This window comes from Bombyx mandarina, chromosome 19 (genome assembly GCF_030267445.1).
Source record: "Bombyx mandarina strain Sakado chromosome 19, ASM3026744v2".
NCBI classification, from domain to species: domain Eukaryota; kingdom Metazoa; phylum Arthropoda; class Insecta; order Lepidoptera; family Bombycidae; genus Bombyx; species Bombyx mandarina.
This window is the reverse complement of record NC_143225.1, coordinates 6135780-6161380: the sequence shown is the minus strand read 5'-3', so window position 1 is coordinate 6161380 and position 25601 is coordinate 6135780. Positions and strand designations below refer to the sequence as shown.

Genomic DNA, 25601 nt, shown 5'->3' with positions numbered 1-25601 from the left:
GTAAAAAAAACTGACGTTGCTTTTGGAACAAGATTAAAAAGACATTGACCTAATTTAGATATTTTATTTAAAAATAAAGGTAAATGAACAAGAATGATAGAAAGACGCGTTGTACTTACACAGTTATTTTCACATCATTTCGGATCCTCCCGATCCACTAACGGTGCTTTTAGGTACCTCAAGCACCGGTCATCGTTCTCGTCGAACCCGTCGCTTGCGAAGGGCTCGACGATTAAATTAACCCTCAGGCACAGCCCACTGAGTTTCTCGCCGGATCTTCTCAGTGGGTCGCGTTTCCGATCCGGTGGTAGATTTTGCGAAGCACGGCTCTTACTAGGGTTCGTGTTAGCAACGTCGTCAGGTTTGAGCCCCGTGAGCTCACCTACTAGTTAAGGTTACGCTGATATAGCCTCACAAGGCTCTCGGCTTAGGTAGGATAAAAACACTATGAAAAAGTAATTTACTATGAAAAAAAAGACTGCGACCGACAAAATCCTTCGAGCTAAACCCAATTAAAATTTAATCTTTTTGGTGACCCAGTTTAACTTGAATATTTAAATGTAAAATTTGGCGTTTCGGTCTCCGTACGGCGCGGCTCGTTCAAAGCAAACTTCGGCCTTTTCGGGAACTGTTTAAATTTTATTTGCACGGTTACTCGCGCACACTTCCGCGTCGTTTATCATACCAGTATAATTGAAGCCGTTAATTAAAAAAAATATAGCGTACAACTTCATCCATAGTTTAACCATTTCAAAAGAATCTATACTAATATATAAATCTACAGTGGTTTTTACGGATGTTCCGTTATAACTACTGAACCATGCATCCGATTGAATTGAAACTTGGTATCCATGTAGAAAATACATGTACTTAATGGATAGGCTAATATTTATATGAGTGTTGGACTCCCTAATAATAATGACAATGAATAATAATGTTAATTTTAAATGCCCAGCGAAGCCGGCGAGCACGGCTAGTTAATTATAAGTCGCTAATTCTGTCCAATTTCGAAGTAACTGACTAAATGTTTTGCGAATTTTAATACAGTAAAAGCTCCTTATTCGCGTTTCCTTCATTCGCGTTTTCACTATTTGCGTACAATTTTTTTAATGTTGTTTTATAATAAAGGAATTTATTAATAAAGGTTGCTTTATTCGTGTATCTAATCGGTACATCGTTACATTGATAAAATGGATTCCATTATGTAGGTATCCAACTGAATATCCTTTGTAAACAGGCTTTACCATATTCACGGTTTGTGTTTCGCGGCATATTTACGGAAGATATACCCCGCGAATGAAAAGATTTCACTGTGAAAGCTTATAAAAATGTTCAGTAAAATACCCAAATCGAAATTAGTTAGAGACAAAAAACATACCTTATCTCTAGCCAGAAAAATATCCTAATGTTAATCAACAGATGGTCAAACTCTGCCATTAAACCGAAGACAGAAGGTATTTCCGAACGGGACCCTAATAGTAGAACAAACTCAAAGAGGAGAAGACGCTGGGACCTACACCTGTAAAGCCTCTAATAGACAACGCCACGCTGCTAGAAGGGATGTCGAAGTTCAAATATTAGGTGAGCTAGAATAAGTTTTTTTTTTTCTTGCTTAGTAGGATGGACAAGGTCACGGCCCACCAGATGTTAAGTGGTTACCAGAGACCATAGACATCTACAAAGTAAATTACTACGAAGGTTTCAGTTTTTACAGTACAACGGCTGCAGAAATAGTCAGGGTGGTGATGCCTACCTGTGCGAACTTACAAAACGTCCTACCACCAGTAATCACGCTATTATACTTTTGCGGGTTTAATTTTTATTACACGATGCTATTTCGTCACCGTGGAAGTCAATCGTGAACATTTGTTAAGTACGCATTTCATCAAAAAGTTTGGTACTTGCCTGTGGGATTCGAAGACCGTTGCATCGCTACATACGAATGCACCGGACGTCTTATCCTTTGGCCACGATGAATTTAAAAAAGTGTTAAGTTAATACCGTATCCCCATTTGACCATAGTAGTAAGCAGCATCATTTCCTTATTTAACTTACCTACCTCCCAGTATAAGACCCTTTTCCTCTATTTGTGAGTCCTCACGCATTTGGAATGGATGTCCAATGTACATATCTGGACGGTGGTGACCATTCTCCAATACGAGGACTGCAGAAAATGAGAATTAAATGAGTTCAAATGGTATTGTATGATATTCAAATATGGAACATGAAATATTATTAATTCAAATTACCCGCAAGGTCTTTACTGCACTGCAATTTTATATAAGACGAAAGATCCCTTGCAAATTACGTCTCAAAATCTAGACCAGCAAATTTCAGTCAATGAAATCACCCGCCGCGTAACAAGGTTGCCAAATTAAACGGAGCTACGTGATTTTTTTTTGCAACAAAGTTTTTAGGGCCTTAATAATTTTGTGTGAATTATTTCGTTTGGCCCGTTGAGCCGCCCCAATTGAGGCGAGATGGCCGTAATTTTTTCATTATTCGACGGAAAAAAATGTTCGCTCTTACAATCTTGAGATATTTATTTAACATCTAGCACCTTATGATTTTTTTTACTTTTTACAGATAATCATTTCTTTAATAAAAGGTTCGAAAATTTATATTTTATTAACCAATTAATATTTTATACTAGCTGACCCGGCAGAGTTCGTAGTGCATCAATCGATAAATAACAGACCTATACTTTTGTATAAAATAAACAAAAAGAATCCGTCCGACGGGGGACACATCAAAGGAAAATTAAAATTGTTATTTTTATTTAATTCCGGGCACTTTCATATTTATCTACATTTTAAACTTGATTTTAAAAGAGTTTGATATCATAGAAAACAAAAAAATAGAGTAAATGCTAATTCAAATCTCTGTATGCTTTCTTGTTCCATCAGTTCAACCAAAAATTCTGCCAATACCGGCAATGACGAACCTGCTTCGTGAAGGGATGAGGGCAGCGATTTCTTGCCAAATCTTAGAAGGGGATTTGCCGGTCGCTTTTCGTTGGGAGAAAAATGGACAGCCGATTACCTCATCGCCATACGCGCCCAGCGGGATTATCACACGAAGGATGGACGAATACAGCGCTTCGCTTGTGATAGAACAAGTGACGTCACTGCACAGTGGGAACTACACCTGCATCACGTCTAACGTGGCAGGGTCTGAGCGATACACCGTCCCACTGACAGTCAACGGTGAGTTTTATATTATTGACGTTCCAGAATATATAGTATTTTCTATTAGTAGAAGAGCTATCAGTATTTACGAATACAGGTAGCCCTCCTATAACACGGTATTTGACAACACTGCTCCACTCTATCACAAAAAGAAAAATTCCCAATAACCCTTAACACGATACTTCTACAACACGATAACAAGATTTTTGTTTAAAATCATTTAAAAAATTACGTGAATGAACACACAATATATGTATAATAAATTTTGCTGCTTATTTTTTATGTTTAATAGTTAAAAAATACATTCTGAAAAATTACTCTCCTTTTTGTATTGGCTTCTAGTCTCATATAACACGGTTTCGTTCAACACGGAACTTTGTGGATACGTATCTACCGTGTTATAGGAAGATTACAAAAATACAAATTACCAACATTACAAAATTGGAATCGAACTCGATCGAATCAAATTTCAAAATATTTTATTACCATAATAGTACCACCACGATGGAGGTTGGAACCGAGCGACGTAGCTGTGGCAGCCGGACAAGACATCACGTTACAGTGTCAGGCAGACGGGTACCCGAAACCAACCATCACATGGAAAAAAGCCGTTGGTAAATATAAATTATCAAACATTATTGTGCAATTATTAAAAGTAGTTTTCTTCAAATGATTGAAATTTTACCATTATTCTAGAATAGTGATCGCAGCGCATAAAATAAAACTTCCACTGTTCCAAAATCTTTTGTCATAATAATAATTTAAAAATTAATAAACGCTTTTATTACGTCTTGCTCATTTTTGAACCGTCTTCGCCATCTTGCTACATCTCTGTGATTCTGTCTGTCATTCTCTTCTCCCTTTCTTTCCGTTTTCTCTCACTCACATCTTAACGTTCCGTTTCACACTCTTTTCATACGTTCCATTCTTACCAATCCTACATTATAAACACTCAAGATTTACATTTTTTTGGATTGCATTTTCATGGTTTTTTTTGGAATTTTGAAAAAGATTACTTCCAAAATGTTTTTTTTATTATTTATGGCCTAAATTCTCGTTAACAGCTCCTACTAAACAATAAAAAATAATCAGTTTACAAACAGAGAAAAATACGGTACTTAAGGTTTATCTTTGTCAGTTTCTGCTCTGTACATCACAAATTTCGGACAATGCGTTCAGAAAAATCGTGATCCTATCTTAACAATTAAAATACTTTTTACAAATCAAAACACTATGCAATTTTTTTGCGAAAGTTAAACAAAACAAAGAGACAAAAAAAAAACAAAGAAAAGAATTTACAATTTCACAAATTTCATTTGGATACTCCACTGGTTTTGGGTTTATACTAAAAGGTTTAATCTCTGTCAGAAATATAATTAATCATAAAAATATGTATTGAAAAAATCTGTAATGAAATTTCAGTACATTTTTCTCTTTTGTTTGCTTACCACATTTTTATTTTGCCTTTAGTATTATCAATTAAATAATTTTAGAAGCAGCGTTCCTATTTTAACAAGAAAGAAGTCAGTAAAAAATAATTATAGAATAGATATATACTTAAATATTTATAGTAATACAGAAAATGAATCTGAATTGAGGTGTCGATGTCGAAGACTATGGTAATGAAATCGGCAAATGAAATACTGAGATTTAAGCTTTAAAGTTTTGCTCGAATTTAAGTGGGTGTGATCTGTCCTATTACTGCAACGGTATAAGAATTGGTCCCTCGTTCCTGGACGATGACGTCATTGTTTCCAGCGTGATATTTTAACAATTTATGAACAATTTATATTACAATAAATTTTAGTTTTGCTAGCGTCGATTGATATTTTTTTTACGATAACATTTTGAAAGACCAAAAAACATCAACCAACCTGACTAATGATCTTTTAATCTATCACAGATTAATTTTACATCTCTAAATTGAGATCATCAATATTTCAATTTTGCAATATATCAATAGCTTTCATCGCGGTATTTGAGCGTGGCGACCAAATCAAGAAATTCCGTAACGAAAATAAAACCTAACACGCCCGCCCACTCCGCCTAACATGTAACTCGCGTTCAACACATTCACACGTTGCCCTTGTTTAGTGTTTGTGAATAAGCGCGCGGCGTGATGTCGCACTGCATGCGCATCATGAAAAATCTGCCCATCTCTCTCTCGTGCGGTCTAGCTTAAGAGTGTGAAGGGGACAGTTAATGTTTTGCTTTTGTTAATGTTTATAAATATAGCGTGGTCTTATTTTTTTTTTTAATGTCTAATTATAATTGCATAAGTTGTTAAAAAATGCTATGCAATAGCTTTACCGCGGCAGTCCCCGAGTGCCACACGTTTTTTTTTCGGTTAATGCATCAACTGACTAATATTGTACTCACAGGAAATACACCCGGCGAATACAAGGATTTCATGTTCGAAGGCAATTCCAGAGTTTTAGATAACGGTTCGTTAGTTTTTGAGCGAGTGGCTAAAGAAAGCGAGGGGCATTATCTGTGTGAAGCGAGAAACGATATCGGCGCTGGACTGAGCAAGCTGATTTTCATCAAAGTCAATGGTATGAGAATTTATTACTTATTTTTTATTTTTTATTTCAGCATCGTAAAAAGTTTAAATACCCATTTCTTGTGGAAAATATAAATTTTAAAACCCTCAACATTAACCGTAATACCAAACTGTGTTTTAACATCAGTTATAAGAATAAATAAATAAATAAATAAAATTAATAAATTAGCTTCCATTAATGACGTATTGTAATCTGTTTAGATGAAATAATCATCACATTAAGTAGTAGATAATTAATTTATGGTTTATTTATTGTTGGATAGACAAGGTAATCGCTCATCTGCTGTAACAAGCTGCCAAGCCCATAGATATCACAAAAAATTTGCTATTTAATAACTTGAGCTCGTAATCCAAATTGATTGACTGGTATACACGATCTTCAAAGTAGACGAGATTAAATTAAATATCTCGAAACTGTATTAAATATCACATTTTAGTGATATTTTAATTTAACCACAGAGGCCGTCCAATATCCTGACACAATGCGCACAAAAAATTCTCTCAACTTTTTGTCGGGTTCCCTGAAAACTTGTGGAATGTCTTGATGGAAGACGCGATGAGTCTCGCCGGGGACCGTGCTCAAATGAAAATTCTTACCCGTCATTATTGTTGTCCCGGTAATATTGGGTTGGATTACTTCGCTTAAATTGAATCCATAAATTGATGATAGATATTTAAAGAGTCTTAAGCTTAGTCTTAGCGAGCTAAGCTACTACTAATGTGGCGTACTATGAACCGTTATTTTTTATTTTCTTATTGCCCTTGTAGGCACACAAGCATACGGCCCACCTGATGGTGAGTGGTTACCGTCGCCCATGGATGTCAGCAATGCCAGGGGTAGAGTCAAGCCGTTGCCTACCGTAAATTTATTAACACCATTGCTTTATTTTTTCGCAAAACTATTACACCTGCCATTTTCGAAGGATATTCCTGGCAAGATTCCAATGTATTTTCAATCTCTTGTCCAGAGATAGGTGCAGCACTGACACTGTAATGTTTTTAGCCAGTTTGACTCCTCTATGATAGGTACTCTAAAAAAACAATAGATATTGATATTTAAATTTAATAAGATTTAAAAAGATTATGACATTAAAGCACGCGTGGTCATATCTATGATACGCATTACCTATTGGAGTAGTACGCGGTCAATCTAGCAACGTGCTCTAGTTTAAAGGAAGGGACATACAATTGATATTTTAGACCTAATGTCTCAGAGTGGGTGGAGACATTCACGTAGTGATATCAATGGGCTCCGGTAACTATTTCACACCTTCGCACTAGCTACCACTGTTTATGCTACTTTTTTTACCTACCTATTCGCTGGTAGTCTATGAGGCTATTCCAGCTAAGCCCGGACGGGTAGGTGAGCTCACGGGCTCAACCTGAGAGAATTTGCTAACACTAGCCCTAGCAAGAGTAGTGCTTCGCAGAGCCTATCACCGGATCGGAATCGCGACCAACTCAGAAGATCCGGTGAAAAACTCAGTGGGCTGTGTCTATGGGTTAGTTCGCTCGTCCAACTCGTAATCGACGAGTTCGACGAGGACGGTGACCGTTGCTTAAGGGGCCTAAAAGCACCAAGAGTGAATCCGGGGAATCCGAAAAACATGTTTCGGGCGACGGCGGCCTTGCGTTGCCCCGTCCCGGTCGGATAAGATTACGCTACTAGCTGATTACTTATGCATTACCACTGCTCAATAATAAAATGATAATTTGTGCTTTTATAATATTGCGTACCTCTTAAACGTGAAGTCTTTGTTCGAGGCTATTCTCGTACAATGATTCCACCTTTTTCAATACTTAATTCCTAAGTTACGCTAATAAACTCACGTTTCTGTTGATGTTTGGCATTAGCTGGAGTCCTTAGACATCAATGAGTAAATCACGCTTCCTTTTTAAGATTTAAATTGCATTGATAGAGCAGCTGTGCCTCTCTTTAAGCTGGAATGTACGATTGGTTCGCAAGAGGTTTGTCTGACAATATACCCTAACACCAGTACTGCGGATAAATTAGAATCTTAAGTGATCACCTACCCGCTGGTCTGATCTAGAAAAAAACGCTCACCGGCCTGCCACTAACAGAGACTATAAGGACCGCTGAGGACAAAAAGACGTGGGGAGGCATAGTGCATCAAGTGGTTTTCTATTTCAAACTAGACACGACCTTTAGCAACGAAGAGACTGACTCAGAAGAAAGAAGTGATTACATTAAATGCATTTGGTTGGAAAGTATATTTTGACTTAGTACTGCTGACAGGGAATTATTAACACAAGCTCAAGGAGACCAAAGTCGTACACTTGTATCTGATTCATAGCCATCGCAGGAGTAAAGGGCATATGAGCTTGCTGCAGTTAGAGGATTGTTCGGAAAAAATATATATTCTAAGATGTCTCAATCGAACTATGAATTTTGGTAAGGGGCTACCCAATCACACACTGAGTTGTTTCCGAGATTCTGATGTGTCGATTTGATTCTCACACCAACCACAAAACGTGGTTAGGATATTTTTAATTAAACCGACAATATTCGAACCGAAATATAATAATTGTATTGATAACAACATTCGCAGTATTCACCGCCATTTCCCTAAACCTTCGAGGAAATATAAAAGCGATTTGTAGAAAACGACAGTAAATTGAATTCTACATTTTGAGAACAGATCGTTAAATTAACCGAATTACTAAAAATTGCTCGAAAGTAATATCTTCTTTTGTCACCTGCAAAGTTGAAAAAAATTCACTTTGCTCACCGTTTTCATACCTAAAAAGATTGCTTTCTATGCTTTCAAAAACTAATTGAAAACCTCTAATAAACTCAATGGTTTCTTCATAGTAAACGATTCTAACCGGTCCCCTTAGAAACAACCAAAGCTTATACCCTAAAAAATGAGTTGCTACAAACTCATGATAATTTCGGTTTCTCATAAAGTATTGGAAACTAATTATCACTTATTAACACAACATAATGGCTCCCATATAAAGACGACAAACTATCGTCAGCTTATTCAATTGACGGCGGGCGATAGCGCGAGAGAAACGCGACTGAGCAGAAAACTCAATGACCGAACGTCCCAATACGTCTCCTCGTTATTGGAAAACTAGACAGTTGCCTCCACTAGAATAAGTCCGCGGTGTACGTGTTTACGTTCGAAAATACTTTTCGGTAACAAATATCGTGGAATATCCGTACGCTTTTCCCGAGCTTATTGGTTCTTTTTTTTGTTTTTTAAATAAATTAACCAATTAATTTTAGCGCATCGTTACGTTTTAAGTGAGGACAATCGGTTTTACGTGAATAACAAATTGTTAAATCGACAAACTCCCGTAAAAGACCGGTTTGATTTCGAACCGAAGAACGGAACCCTCCGTCCGTCACGTCCACGACTAGTAAACAGTTCCGTTCCCGCCTGTAATCGTATTTCCGGCTTGTTTATTTCGGTTTGACACAAGCTTCCCCGGGATTTACACGCGGCGAAAGTTTACAGACGTTCACTGGAACGAATGTTAGCTCCCACCAAGTTTTATCGCCTCGCTGGCTACTAAACAAACATTAGGTTTTTAGTTTCGCATACATACATAACTATGTTTGTTTTAAGCCGCCAGTAAATCGTAAAATGGGGTTTGTAAACAATGTACCCTCAATAAATAACTGACGACGATTCACGCAAAACGACACTGAGTAATGTACATAAAATAAAGGACCGAATATTTTTTACGGTCTACTGTAATTTAAAAACGTACTAACATTGCCGGTAAACAAGCTCTTCGCGTAGTACCTATAGAACCTACATACACTCCACAATCATAATAATATTAATAACAATACTTAACCTTATCTTATACCTTTAAACGAGCAATTCTTGTATAGGTATTAACTGAATCTCGGAAACGGCTCCAACGATTTTCATAAAATTTAGTATACAGGGGATTTCGGGGGCGATAAATAGATCTAGATACCATTTATTGTCAGAAAATGTTGTTTTATTCGTGTTTTCAATAATTAACTCTTCCCGACATCTATTGGCGAATAATAATACTATTTTTCTTAATTGAGGGCAACTAACCGCTTTAAAGACACAACAAGATGGCGTTATAAAAAAAAACCGAGCAATGCTCGGTCATCGTCTAGTAAATCTTGATTTTAGTAAAAACCATACATTTTATTCGCATTACTTATAAATTATGCTAGTTACTTTAAACATTGCACATTAAAACATATCTGACTCTGTGCAGTGTTAAAAATTAAACCAAAATATATTTGAAAGTGGCTTTAAGATTTTCAAGAAGGTTTTGATTCAGAAAACTCAAAATTCAGGAATGGCCTGTCTATAAATTATTTAAATACATGTCTGCACCTTTATTGTAATTCAAAATAATACATATATATAATATATCTAAAGAACCTTCTTATCCCTCACGGTTCGAACTGAATTCAGTAAATCAAATAAAATGGCCGCCGATACGAAGGAAGATACATAATTCTGATTTTATTTGTTCTGACCTCGGTAGGTAGCCGACCCATAGATAAACCGATTGTTATTGTCCGACTTAGAAATATGAAAACCTTTTCGGATTTGTTTCTTTTGTACGACCCGTTTTATCTAAGGAGCGTAATTCTTCATTGTATTACTCTACGTAGTTCTATACGGCAGGATATTGAACACGTGACGACTGTATCTGTCACGTATGGCTTATGAACACAAGGGATAATTCTTCAATTACTAGACGATACTAATAAAGATAAAATCTAATAATAGTATATTTTCGTAGGTAGGTAATGTGACACACATTGAACTTATACCAATTTCTCAGGCAATAACTCATTTAATTCGTTTGGATTTTTCGCAAAGTAACTCGACTTTAGGTCTTTTCGTTGCTTAACTGAGGATACAAGTTCTTGGCTCACACACACACATGGGTAATGGTTTAATGTGACACACATTGAACTTATACCAATTTCTCAGGCAATAACTCATTTAATTCGTTTGGATTTTTCGCAAAGTAACTCGACTTTAGGTCTTTTCGTTGCTCAACTGAGGATACAAGTTCTTGGCCCACACACACACATGCGTAATAGTTTACGGGTTTTTGACCAGAATATATTCGTAGTATATTGAGCGGTTAGTGGTGCAAGGGAAAGTCGAGGGCAAAAGATCTCGCGGACGATCTCCAACACGAGGGACCGACCTCATAAAATCTGTGTCACTCCAATATAAATGATAGATCTCACTCTGCGAAACACCGTGCCACATGGCGTCGCATCGCGAGAGCATCGGTGTCGCAAGATTCGACTGATGCATGACTACGACCACTCTGTCAAGAGTCTACGACTAGGAAGAAGAAGAAGAATATTCGTATCACTCGATTCAAATACATTGAGTGTTTTATTTAATACTAGGTTAACTGAACGCTAATCTGCGCAAAGATGTACGTAATAACTACGTAATAGGCGGTAATAGGAAAATAAGCCTTATGACGCTTACAAACTGGTCTACAATCCCTTACGAATTACATACGCAAAACTTGTACGTACCTATTATAATCAGAGGTAATATTCCAATGTTATCACAGCACCAGCACGATTTCCTATGAAGAGTAAGACAGTACAAGTTACTGCGGGCGAGGCTGCACATCTACAATGCGCTGCATCTGGAGACGCGCCTCTGGAAGTCAGCTGGCGAAGTCCACACCACCACACGATAGCGCATCATTTGGATCAAAGGTAAGGTCTTATTATGTTTTTTTTTTTTTTCAAAATGAGCTTAAGATCTCTTGGCAAATTTGGTGTCAAGTGGCTATTAGGGGTTGAGTGATAGTGTAGAAGTTTCCGTTACTAGTAGTAGGACCTCTTGTAAGTCCGCGCGGGTAGGTACCACCAGCCTACCTATTTCTACCGTGAAGTAGTAATGCGTTTCGGTTTGAAGGGTGGGGCAGCCGCTGTAACTATACTTGAGACCTTAGAACTTATATCTCAAAGTGGGTAGCGCATTTACGTTGTAGATGTCTATGGGCTCCAGAAACCACTTAACACCAGGTGAGCTGTGAGTTCGTCCACCCATCTAAGCAATAAAAAATAAAAATAAAAACATTGTAACTACTTATATAATAGTTGTTCTATCTATTTAATCAGAAAATATAACTACCTAACCTTGCGAGCTTATAATGAGCCTAACTAACAGCAAATGTTTAGGAAAAATTGTAAATATTTGTATTGGAGAATAAAAAATTGTCGTAAGTATCGCGTGACTTGGATTAAATTACAATACAAATAAATACAATATATGAATCGTTCTCAAGTTCCATAATTTTCATAAGGCTTAAGTCCAAATGCTACACCTTCTTTGTAGGATTTTGTATTATGCTAAAAGTTATTTTTAGAAGTTTGAAACATTGTGTTCTTATCGAGTAAAATCCAATAATTGTCTTCTTTCTTAATTTAAAAAAAAAGAAACATCAGTAGTGTTTTTATAGTTCTCGTGTTGCGCTACTAACGATCCATCAATCACTCCCTGTAGGTACACGATTCGCGAACAAGTTCTGGACGACGGCTTGGTGTCAGAGTTAAGCATTTTACAAACATACAGACAAGACACAGGAGCGCTCACATGCAGAGCGTCCAATGCTTATGGACAGGATGAGATGTTGATACATTTAGTTGTGCAAGAGGCAAGTGATATATTTATTTGTAATAAAAAAATGAAGAAACTAGAAAAATCCTTTAGTTCGAATCAATTAAGTGAATTTGTATTAGTCGATATACGAATTATTTGAACAATAAACAGCATACTCTCGTACATGCAAACCTATCATAATTTCGTGATAACTATTAATAATTCAGTCTTTAAATATTTCAACAATAAGGTAATATTTAATTTTTAGGTTCCTGAAATGCCAAAGAACATACGGGTAATTGATCAACAATCAAGGACCATACAGATATCTTGGACTCAACCATATGCAGGGAATAGTCCTATTATCAACTATATTGTGCAATATAAAGAAGCTCCAGGTAGGACCACACTATATTTCACATATCGAAATTCAAAATCAAAATTTTTTTATTTTTTTTTTCAATATCAAAATTTTTTTATTCAACATATATGAAAGTACATACTTGTTGAACGTCAAAAGAACTACCGCCAAGTCACAAGAACTAACCTCCGTCCTGAGAAGAATTGGCAAGAAACTCAGCGGGCATGTCTTTTTTTTTTTAATATTAGGTTTTTTTTTCAATCCGACCCAAGTGACGGCGCCACGAAAAGCCTCCGTCGCCCGGTACTTGTTTTGTGGGATCCCGGATCTATTCTCGGTGCTGTCACAGTATTCTTCGAACTAGTCGCTTGAGCGAACTAACCCATAGACACAGCCTACTGAGTTTCTCACCGGATCTTCTCAGTGCGCCGCGATTCCGATCCGGTGGTAGATTCTGCGAAGCACTGCTCTTACTAGGGATAGTGTTAGCAAATTGACTCAGATCGAGATCGTGACCTTACCTATCCGTCCACGCGTAGCTGAAATAGCCTCTTAAGACTTCCAGCGTATAGTTAGGAATTTATTTCTTAATTTATTTTTAATCCTTTACTGCATTAACATAACTATTTCTTATTTCATTCGAAATAAGTGTTAATAATGATTGTGACTAATATTAATTTGCTCTTAATAATAATAATAATAATAACTCTTTATTTGACACCACATGTACAGAGTAAGCATATAAAACAAACAATAGACGGTGACATAAATTTGCGGCCTTATCGCTGAAAGCGATCTCTTCCAGGCAACCTTGCAGGGAGAGGAATAAGCAAATTAGCATGGACGGTGCTATATCTTAATAAACTTACATAAAAATATATACTTATATACACATATGAAAAATAAATACAATATAAGATAGACTTACATACGATTAAATACAAATAAATACTAAAAATATGCAAGTAAATACAAAATAAGTAAGCTCTTGTGAATTTTATTAGAATCGTGGCCGTCAACACCGCAGAAGGTCATCGTCCCTGGAAGCGTAACGTCGGCCAGTGTTCAAAACTTACAACCGGCAACATCATACCACCTCCGGATAATCGCCGAGAACCGGCTGGGACAAAGCGAACCAAGTCAACCCGTGCAAGTTACAACTACTGAAGAAGGTATTTGATTCAAACTTTTATTTATTCTATGCTTTAAGCAGAGTACAAATAAATAACAGTTTAAAAAAAAACTAACAAAATACGCTTTTATAGAAAATCCAACTAAAAATATGAAAATAAGTTTTAATAAATTTGAATTAAAAATAGTGTAAGAAAAAATGATTTTATTTTAAAAAGCGTGGGGTGCTTTCCTGCATATTATTAAAATAGCCCTTCTACTCATATATGTTCATAAAATATTTATAACTACTGATACCATGAACCCCACGCTTTTTTTACAATAAAATCATTTTTTCTTACACTATTTTTAATTCAAATTGATTAAAATTTATTTTCTATTTTTTAGTTAGATTTTCTATAAAAGCGTATTTTGTTAGTTTTTTTAAACTATTATTTATTATTCATTTTTTAGTTGAATTAAAAAAAATTTTTATATTTATTTATCATCGGTCCTTAATGAGTATACCAAATTTCGAGTTAAACCGACGTTTTGAAGGGGGTCAAAATCATGTTCAAAGATTCCGTTACAAACTTACATACTAACATACATACGTCTGAAGCTAATAAAAGCGTATTAAAAAAGAATGCTGTTCTTAAAATAGCAGGACACAAATCATCATCAGTTTGTCGTCCGGCTGCCAGGAATAGGAGAAATATTTTTAATTTTCAATGCACGTTGTTTTTCCAGTTCCAAGCGGCCCACCTCAGGACGTAAGAGTAGAAGCTAAAAGCTCTACAGAACTGATCGTAACTTGGGAACCACCCCAAAGAGATTTGTGGAATGGAAATATCTTGGGATATTATGTGGGATTTCAAGAGGTACGTACACTCTATGACTGTTCTGTTCTGACAAATCGCCGTATTTTGTATTATCGATAACAAAATTCAATTTTATAAAAAAAAAAAAGGGTATGTAAGATGGGTAAATAAGCTTGCGACTCACCTAATTTTAAATAGTAACCGGAGCCTATAGACATCACAATGAGAATGCCGCCACTTGATGAGGTTAAAGCCTCAATTGTATAACGGCTGTCTTATTCTTCCAACCTGAATGCATCATCTCCGGAATAAATTTAATTTTCTAATATTTTTTTCAGTTAAACAGTAACAGCACAGTTCTAATCGCCAGCGGCCCAGGAGGTGCTTCATACACTGTGAGGACGGTCGAGGGCGCCGGTACTGCTCGATCAAGAACCACTCTATCTGGTCTTCAGAAGCACGCCGCATATGCCGTTGTCGTTCAGGCTTATAACAGCAGAGGAGCTGGTCCTGCGTCTCCTCCAACAACTGCCACCACCATGGAAGATGGTAATGTTTTTTTTTTATTGCTTAGTAGGGCGGACGAGCTCCCAGCCCACCTGGTGTTAAGTGGTTCCTGGAGCCCATAGACATCTACGACGTAAATGCGCCACCCACCTTGAGATATAAGTTCTAAGGTCTCAAGTATAGTTAAAATTGCCTGCCCCACCCTTCAAACCGAAACGCATTACTGCTTCACGGCAGAAATAGACAGGGTGGTGGTACCTACTCGCCCGGACTCACAAAAGGTCCTACCACCAGTAAAAGTTTATATCCCTACCGAAATTTTTTTACTACTAATTAGTAGTAACTTGATTACTATTTAATATTTTCAGTCTTGAACCACCACCGAAGCTTTGTTCCTCTGCTATTAATTCAATCACATTCATCTATTTCTCTAATATTATCATTACAGTACCAAGCCTGCCACCTGGTGCTCTACAATGCAATGCATTAAGTTCACAATCGGTTCGAGTTTCTTGGGAGCCTCCTCCTATGCGTGGGCGAAACGGCATACTTCAAGGATATAGAGTAACTTATGCCCCGGTGACCGATTGGTACGGTAAGTCTACTACTATCCTTTTTTCCATCAGCCCACAGACATATACTGTTGAACTTAGGCCTTACCATGGGTTTCACCACAATGACCAGTCCTGGGCAGTTCGTATCCATTATTTAACTAGAGTAGTATTCTGTTACAGATGATAGGGTTTTTTTAGCTCGTTGAGTTTCTCGCCGGATCTTCTCAGCGGGTTACGATTCCGGTCCGGTAGTAGATTCATTTGCAAAACAGATGCTCTTGAGCTGTTAGGTCTCCTTCGGAGACGCTCGGGCAGCTGTTAGCAAATCTCAATCTCACCCCTCCTGACTGAGCCTTTGCTCCCCCTGTCCTGGTGAAACTGAAAAGGGCTCCGGGCCCAGTAATCCTTCAATAATAAAAAAAAGATAGGGCTTTTTGTGAGCCATTCCGTGTTTCGATTTAAAGGATAGGACAAATGTTAGAATTTTACTCATTTTTAAATATGGAGTGGACGCTTAAAGAAGACCATGTTGCAGTTATTGCGTTGCATCGTTGCGGTTATGCGCCAATTGAAATTTTTAACATACTGAATAATTTGAATATAACCAAAAGATTCCTTTATCGTACCATCAAACGATACAATGAAGACTCTAGTGTAGATGACAGGTCAAGAAGTGGTCGCCCTCGGTCTGTTAGGACTCCAGCAGTGATAAAAGCTGTGAAGGCGCGAATTCAAATAAATCCCAAACGTAAGCAGAAACTGTTGGCCCTTCAGACGGGGTTAAGCAGAACCACGGTGAAAAGGGTGTTAAATGAAGACTTAGGGCTTCGGGCATATCGAAGAAAAACAGGACATCGTTTGAATGCTCGTCTAATGGACCTGAGACTGAAGAGATGCCGCACTTTGTTGAAGCGGTACGCGGGAAAAAAATATCGGGAAATTCTTTTTTCGGATGAAAAAATTTTTACCGTAGAAGGGAGCTACAACAAACAAAATGATAAGGCACACAGTAGTGAAGAAGCGAGCAACCGTATTCCGCGTGTCCAACGAGGTCATTTTCCATCCTCGCTCACGGTATGGTTGGGAGTTTCTTATTGGGGCTTAACAGAGGTACATTTTTGTGAGGAAGTTCTAAAAACCAATGCAGTTGTGTATCAAAATACAGTCCTGACGAACCTTGTGGAACATGTTTCTCATACCATGTTCAATAACAGGCACTGGGTATTCCAACAAGATTCGGCGCCAGCTCATAGAGCGAAGAGCACACAAGACTGGCTGGCGGCGCGTGAAATCGACTTCATCCGGCACGAAGACTGGCCCTCCTCCAGTCCAGATTTGAATCCGTTAGATTACAAGATATGGCAACACTTGGAGGAAAAGGCGTGCTCAAAGCCTCATCCCAATTTGGAGTCACTCAAGACATCCTTGATTAAGGCAGCCGCCGATATTGACATGGACCTCGTTCGTGCTGCGATAGACGACTGGTCGCGCAGATTGAAGGCCTGTATTCAAAATCACGGAGGTCATTTTAAATAGACTTTAGTGTCATAAGAATCTATGTTTTGTTAAGTTCATTTTGGTATATGAATGGTTACATAATGAATAAACTTGTTTCAATTATTTTACATTAAACATGTGACAGAATTTATGACCTGACTTTGACCCAAGTTCTAAAGTGGGCGGCGGTATTGTGATGTCTATGTTAAGCAATAGCAAATTAACATCCGGGAGGCGGTAAACTAGTCTAACAAACGGAGCCTGGGTTTACCATTCAACTAAATTTCGTGTTTGAAATTATTTTAGGTAACGAAGACGCAGTTACGAAGCAGATATCTGGACTACACACGACATTGTCTGGTCTGAGGCGATACACAAACTATTCCGTCACGGTCTGCGCTTTCACCGCTGCTGGCGACGGCGTACGCGCAGCACCTGTATATTGTCACACAGAGGAAGACGGTAAACTTAATGCCGTTTAAATCTCTCTATAACGTCCAGAACAAAGTTTAATGATCATTTAATGAATGTCTAATGCATTCATAACCATTCGCTAAGCATATTGTTATCTTGAAATATTTATTATTTTTATTTTTTATTGCACAAATGGGTGGACGAGTTCACAGCCCACCTAGTGCTTAGCGATTACCGGAGCCCATAGACATCTACAACGTAGATGCGGCCACCCACCTTGAGATATGAGTTCTAAAGTCTTAGTATAGTTACAACGCTACCCCACCCTTCAAACCAAAAGGCATTACTGCTTCACAGCACTGATGGTAGGAGCTCATGTGAGTTCGCACGGGTAGGTACCATCACCCTGCCTTCAAATATAATAAATATTTTTTCACAGTACCCTCAGCTCCGGCGGACATCAAAGCAGCGGTATCTTCTAGAAATAAAATATTGGTTTCATGGCTGCCACCGTCCTCTCCTAACGGCGTCCTGGTTGGCTATACTCTTTATATGAGTGTTATCGAAGATGGACGCGAGGTAAATATGTTTAAGTCATATCACTTTCTTTGTAGTTTTGATGTTCGTTCACCGTTCAACAATTGATCATTATCACTGATTAAGTTTTAGATTAATTTTAGTGCACCTTCTCTTTTATTTCATTGTTGATATTGACATAAAATAAATAATAGTTTAAAGAAACTAACAAAATACGCTTTTATAGAAAATCCAACTAAAAGATAGAAAATAAATTTTAATAAATTTGAATTAAAAATAGTGTAAGAAAAATTGATTTTGCTTTTCAGGATATTATCAAAATAACCCTTCTACGCATATCTGTTCATAAAATATTTATAACTACTGATACCGTGCATCCCACGCTCTTTTAAAATAAAATAATTGTCTATTTTTTAGTTATATTTTCTATAAAAGCGTATTTTGTTAGTTTTTTAAACTATTATTTATTTTTCATTTTTTAGTTGAATTTCAATTTTTACTATTTATTTTTTATTTTTTAATATTGTATTGTCATTGGTTCTTAATAAGTATACCAAATTTCGAGTTAATCCGACGTTTTGAAGGGGCTCAAAATCATGTTCAAAGATTCCGTTACAAACATACATACATACATACGTCTGAAGCTAATAAAAGCGTATTCAAATTGGAGTGGTAAAGCTCAGCAAACAAAAGAAGAAAAAAAAGCGTTTGAGAGGCTATATCAGCGTCGCCTTAACTAGTAGGTGAGCTCACGGGGCTCAAACCTGATGACGTTGCTAACACGAACCCTAGCAAGAGCAGTGCTTCGCAGAATCTACCACCGGATCGGAAACGCGACCCACTGTGAACGATGACGGGTTCGACGAGAACGACGACCGGTGCTTGAGGTACCTAAAAGCACCGTTAGTGGATCGGGAGGATCCGAAATGACGTGTTTGGGGCGACGTCGACTGCTTTCCATTCTTCATTTACAAAGCTTAGAGTGTGAAAGCGCTAACTTACAGAACGCCCTACCGAAGTTTAAGTAAGCTTTGTTCTGATTAGGAGGGCACCCACAAACGTATGTTGTCACCGAGTACACTCTCGCACGAAACGTCTCGGTCGCCACCACGGGCCACTCACCAGTTCTGGGTGTCGGCTTCTACGAGACTCGGGGAAGGAGAAGCCACGAGAGTCGTCACTGTTCTACCTTCCGACTCGGGTATGTTTTACAAATTTTTTTTGTGCCTTTATTTGAAGTCGTAGTTGCCTAAAGGATAAGACGTCTGGTGCATTCGTATCTAGCAATGCACCGGTATTGGAATCCCGCTCCCAAGTACCAATTTTTGTAATTAAATACGTACCTAACGGCTTTTTCACGATTGACTTCCACGGTGAAGGAATAATATCGTATAATAATAATCAAACCCACAAAAATATAATTTGCGTAATTACCTACTGGTGGTAGGACATCTTGTGAGTCTGCACGGGTAGCACCATGCCTATTTCCGCCATGAAACAGTAATGCGCTTCGATTTGAAGAGTGAGGTAGCCGTTGTACTGTAATAACGGAGACCTTAGAACTCATATCTCAAAGTAGGTGGCAGCATTTACATTGTAGATGTCTAAGGGCTCCGGTAACCATTTAACATCACGTGGGCCGTGAGCTCATCCACCCACATAAGCAATAAATAATAATAATGATAGTATCCCCGTATGGGCGGGTACGAACGTCCTCCAAAGAATTTGTACGCTCCAGCCTATAGATTAAAACAGCCGTGTTGAAACTTCTACCTTAATTCTAAGACTTACGACGGATTTCAGCTTGTCATATCTGTGGATGCCAGTATGCGCTTTACACAAAAGATAGACCATAAATAAGCTCGTGCGATCTTCGTTCATTTAATACATTTTGTTCGCGAATGTACTTATTTTTTTCCCTTGCGTCGATAATCCTGAATGCTGAAGGTCGTGGCCTCCTCTAATAACTTCCTCCTTATTAATATACTTATAGTTATTGTGAAAACAAAATTAGTTATTTAACATTAAATTTATCCTCATACGATACTTGACGGGCAACAGAATGAGTTTTTAAATATATTTTTTTCACAGTACCCGCAAGAATAACGTCATTCAGCCGCAATATCGTAACTCCTTGGAAAGAGAATATTTCGTTGTCATGCAACAAAGTCGGTGTGCCGGCCCCGGCGACCACGTGGACAATGAACGGCGTTGGCTTGGAGTCAACACTGAGAAAAAACGTGAGCAGCGATGGAACACTCACAATAAGGTTATAAAAAAAATCATAAATTGTCTTAGTGAAATTATTTAATATTGAGTGTAAAGTACAGATAGAATTTTCAAATTTGTGCAATTATTCGGGGCATATTATGAGCTATTTTTATTACCATTATACCAATTACCATGGCTCATAGATATCAGCAATACTGGGAACACATACAGTCCGCTGCTCACTATTACGGTACCACCATTTTGCTTTGAAAGTTCAAAGTGAATGGACGACAGCCACATCACGAACCGCTGCTCACTACTACGGTACCACCATTTTGCTTTGAAAGTTCAAAGTGAATGGACGACAGCCACATCACGAATTGTACATGGAAGTAACGTATCTAAAGAAATAAAAAATGTGGCGGCAGAATTTAAGGAATTATGAAATGAACTCCAGTAACTATTCGTGCATTGATGAGCCACACGCACATCTAGACAATAAGTCATTTACATATTATTAAAAGAAAAATGCTGGCGTTTTGTTTTTTCATTTCCGAACTGAGAAAATGTGAAATTCTTTAAATTGATGCCCATCCGTGAAAATTTTATAAAGCAATGAAAACGTCGACAAAAATATAAATGCGATTAAAAAAAACACGAGATCGAATAAATTTGTTTTGTAAAAGTAAAAGTAATTTTGATTGATTGTCTTCGACTCACAAAAACCAAGCAAAAAATAAATAATGACATTAAGGAATGAAAGGCCATTTGGTTTAAGCGACATTTTTGCAACCTTACAGAAGAGCCATACAAAGTTTAAAATTTGGAAAAAATGAACATGAAAAAAAAACTGCTTCAGCTATTTGAATGGAGCTTAATTAAAGTTCAATTAAAAACCTCAAATTGTTGAAGCTATAGTAGAATTATTTTGTCCGTGCAGTTTGGGTCATAAAAAATCGGAGCGGTGTAGCGAGTATTTCGCTCTCTCTTCCACTCACGAGCCTTATGGACGGGCATAGTGATGCGCATTATTGTTGTCGATAAGCGTTATCAATAGTGTATTTAGTTTTGTCATTTTGTGGGTTAGTAATAAAAATGAAAGAAAAAACACTAATCGAACACTTACACCACATATCGCCGCAGCAAGTTAACGAGAACGGCGGAAATTAACACTAACTTTTCGGGATCTATTCTTATTTCAATGAAAAATTTTAACACATTGTTGCGCGTGCAAATATTATTATTTAGTATATTATTTTGAATAAATTCTATCGTTTTGATACAAAACAAAGGAGTAGCCATTGTGTCACTAAAGAAATTCAGAGAACGAATTTTTAACACATTGTTGCACGTGCAAATATTATTATTTAGTATATTATTTTGAATAAATTCTATCGTTTTGATACAAAACAAAGGAGTAGCCATTGTGTCACTAAAGAAATTCAGAGAACGAATTTTTAACACATTGTTGCACGTGCAAATATTATTATTTAGTATATTATTTTGAATAAATTCTATCGTTTTGATACAAAACAAAGGAGTAGCCATTGTGTCACTAAAGAAATTCAGAGAACGAATATTTAACACATTGTTGCACGTGCAAATATTATTATTTAGTATATTATTTTGAATAAATTCTATCGTTTTGATACAAAACAAAGGAGTAGCCATTGTGTCACTAAAGAAATTCAGAGAACGAATTTTTAACACATTGTTGCACGTGCAAATATTATTATTTAGTATATTATTTTGAATAAATTCTATCGTTTTGATACAAAACAAAGGAGTAGCCATTGTGTCACTAAGGAAATTCAGAGAACGAATTTTTAACACATTGTTGCACGTGCAAATATTATTATTTAGTATATTATTTTGAATAAATTCTATCGTTTTGATACAAAACAAAGGAGTAGCCATTGTGTCACTAAAGAAATTCAGAGAACGAATATTTAACACATTGTTGCACGTGCAAATATTATTATTTAGTATATTATTTTGAATAAATTCTATCGTTTTGATACAAAACAAAGGAGTAGCCATTGTGTCACTAAAGAAATTCAGAGAACGAATTTTTAACACATTGTTGCACGTGCAAATATTATTATTTAGTATATTATTTTGAATAAATTCTATCGTTTTGATACAAAACAAAGGAGTAGCCATTGTGTCACTAAAGAAATTCAGAGAACGAATGCATTCGATTACTCATAATGTTTTTATCGATAACATGCTCATCGCCCTAGCCGGGCTATGTTTTATAACCCAAACTGCACGGACAAAATAATTCTACTATAGTACCAAATAAAACGGACCTTTAATTACAACAATAAATGTCGCGTGTTAAGCGAAATGTCGCTTAAACCAAATTTAAAGTCGTCGTGGCCTAAAGGATAATACGTCCGGTGCATTCGTATCTAGCGATGCAGCGGTGTTCAAATCCCGCTGGCAAGTACCAATTTTTCTAATGCAAATACGTACCTAACAATTTTCCCGATTGACTTCACGATGAAGGAATAAATAACATCGTATAATAAAAATCAAACCCGCAAAATTAAATTTGCATAATTACTGGTGGTAGGGCCTCTTGTGAGTCCGCACGGGTAGGTTCCACCGCCCTGCCTATTTCTGCCGTGAAGCAGTAATGCGTTTGGGTTTGAAGGGTAGGGCAGTCGTTGTAACTATACTGAGAACTTATAACTCAAGGTAGGTGGCGCATTTACGTTGTAGATATCTATGGGCTCCGGTAATCGCTTAATACCAGGTGGGTCGTGAGCTCCTTCACTCACCTAAGCAATAAAAAAAAATTTCCTGTTACCCCTCGACATTATTTTAAATAACATTATTCATAACAGTCATTCCAATCGTTACAGCATGACACAGTCCGCGGACAGTGGTAATTACACGTGTTCAGTAGAGAACATTCACGGTCGGGACGAGGTGACGTATACCGTCGAAGTGAAGGTTCCCCCCCAGCCCCCCATACTGGCCGTTGTTGATTCGTACGCAGACTCCTTGCACCTTCAATGGAGTGATCAGGGAGACGGAGGCAGCCCTATTCTCGGTACGTGAATTTTGTGACTGATTTTGTTCTTTTGGGTTAATTATAGTATAACGTCATCCAATAAGAGGTTTCATTTTGAAATAACGGGACGTTTAATTAATTGTAAAGAGGATGATATATCATTAATATAATAACAGCCAAATAGCCGACATGGCTACGCTTGCAGTATCATATTATTTTTATAAATATATTCATCACCAATTCATACACCTCTGGCTGAATATCCTAGATAACATCACGGATTCCAGCTTTAAAGTCTTGAATCGATTGTCGGGCATTGCCATGGATATTTTATTTCACGTGGTCCAAATAAAAAGTCTAAAGGTGTTCATCTCCTCATACTTTCTTCCAATTCAAATTAATGCAAAAGTGTCACTCACTTTTTGTTCAGTTACAACATCTCCATATTCCATCGTATTCAGTTTTCCATCGCAGCACTCTTCAAAATGACGTACTTTAAATATCTCAAGCGTCACGACACCCAATACCTAGACAATGTTCAAGTACACAACGCATTCTCCTATAACGGAGTGCTATTCAAATGATAGATCTTTAGCACTTTACATAGTCTTTAAATAGTCCAAAAACCCTAATATCTGGCCTTATAATAGCCATATTTTGGTAGATGCTACCGTACGCAAACATATAGGCTACTTAATGGTTAGATATCACCAGTACCACCAGGTGCATGACCTCATATGAAAAGAACATGTCATAGTTCTCAGGAAACACGTTCTAGAGCCTTTTTTTTCGGACTGGTGGCCGAACCTCCTACGAAGTCCCCACGCTTAGGGGGCGCGCGGGGGGTAGAGACTGGTCCGCGACTGCAAAACCGCGGGCCCAAGGTTGATGTCAGGACCCACTAAACGACTGATCCCCTCTGAGGTCAGAACCCGGATGAGGTAAGGAGGTTACCGCGGTGAACACTACAACCAGACGGCGCAGCTCACCCCAAGGACGCCCTGCCGACAGAGTCTTCGAGGCGAATCAAAGGTTCCGAAACGTCGGCCGTCTCGGTACGGTAGCCCGTCAGGTCACCCAGACTGTGCCGCTGGTGTCCCGGAATACCCTGCTGAGCACGTCCTAGAGCCAGATATCGTTTTTTTTTTTAATTTAATACAAAAAAAAACAATACTTTAAAGGTTACGTGATCAACTATAAACGTGAGCACGGCGATTGGGAAGAACTACAAGTGGAGGCCGGCACTTCGGAGCACGTTCTGCCCAACTTGTGGTGTGGAACGCGCTACCAGCTATACATAACGGCCTTCAATCGTATCGGAACTGGTCTTCCCTGTGACATCGTTCATGCCTATACCAAGGGCACTGGTGAGTACAAGAAGCGCACATAAAAAACATTGTAATTTTGACCAATCATTTTTTATTACCATACAATTTTAAAGTTGCCGTGGCCTAAAGAACAAGACGTCTAGTGCATTTGTATCTAGCGATGCGACTGTGCCGGTTTTCGAATCCTCCAGACAGCTACCAATTTGTCTAATAAAATATATACGTGACCACAAGTGACTTTCACGATCTAGGAATAACATCGTGTAATGAAATCGACCCTGGATAAATTATAATTTGCGTAAATGCCCGGTGATAAGGCACCTTATGAACTCGCACGTGTAAGCACAAAGATGGTGGTGGCACCACCCAAAAATATTACTGCATCCAGCGTTACCCACAATTTTTGCCCAAATTTTGTATTAAAGTTGTTTCTGTGTTTACTGATGCAACAAGATTCCTAAGGCTCTATTAATAACTATGATACGCCCGCTACCTCATAGATTCGACGTTCTATCAAATATTTTTCCGACATTAATTATATTGATAACACTAGCGCACGCCATAAATTATTCGTATTATAATCGTATATACATTGAAAATTATGACACAAATTGCACAAATCAATGCTGCAAATTCTATGTATTTTTGGCTGTATTTCCAGAAGTGCTAGTGAAAAGAATAAAAAAATAAAATAAAAAAGCCCTTTATTCCACGCAATTACATTTTTTTAGTATAATTATGTTATATACATGGCCTCAGGTGAAGGCCTCCTTCAAAGATTTCCATTTTGCTTTGTCTCTGGCGACATAAATCCAGTATGGTTCAGCAACTTTTCTAATGTCGTCCGAGACAAGTAAGGCATACAAAATACTTGAAT

At 37.5% G+C, this 25601-nt stretch overlaps 1 protein-coding gene across 1 annotated transcript in view; it reads left to right on the top strand.

The window, feature by feature from the left end:
- Nucleotides 1-25601, top strand: part of Dscam4 (Down syndrome cell adhesion molecule 4) — a 216199-nt gene that overhangs the window by 176560 nt on the left and 14038 nt on the right. Inside the window, exons 13-29 of the mRNA XM_089735124.1 lie at nt 1420-1581; nt 2907-3206; nt 3683-3802; nt 5570-5743; nt 11323-11473; nt 12267-12417; nt 12631-12760; nt 13728-13895; nt 14584-14714; nt 14993-15203; nt 15610-15756; nt 17519-17674; nt 18066-18205; nt 19208-19364; nt 20255-20432; nt 23245-23435; nt 24578-24763. Of these exons, the coding sequence (XP_089591250.1) occupies nt 1420-1581; nt 2907-3206; nt 3683-3802; nt 5570-5743; nt 11323-11473; nt 12267-12417; nt 12631-12760; nt 13728-13895; nt 14584-14714; nt 14993-15203; nt 15610-15756; nt 17519-17674; nt 18066-18205; nt 19208-19364; nt 20255-20432; nt 23245-23435; nt 24578-24763 (2853 nt within the window). The remainder of the gene's footprint in view (nt 1-1419; nt 1582-2906; nt 3207-3682; nt 3803-5569; nt 5744-11322; nt 11474-12266; nt 12418-12630; nt 12761-13727; nt 13896-14583; nt 14715-14992; nt 15204-15609; nt 15757-17518; nt 17675-18065; nt 18206-19207; nt 19365-20254; nt 20433-23244; nt 23436-24577; nt 24764-25601) is intronic.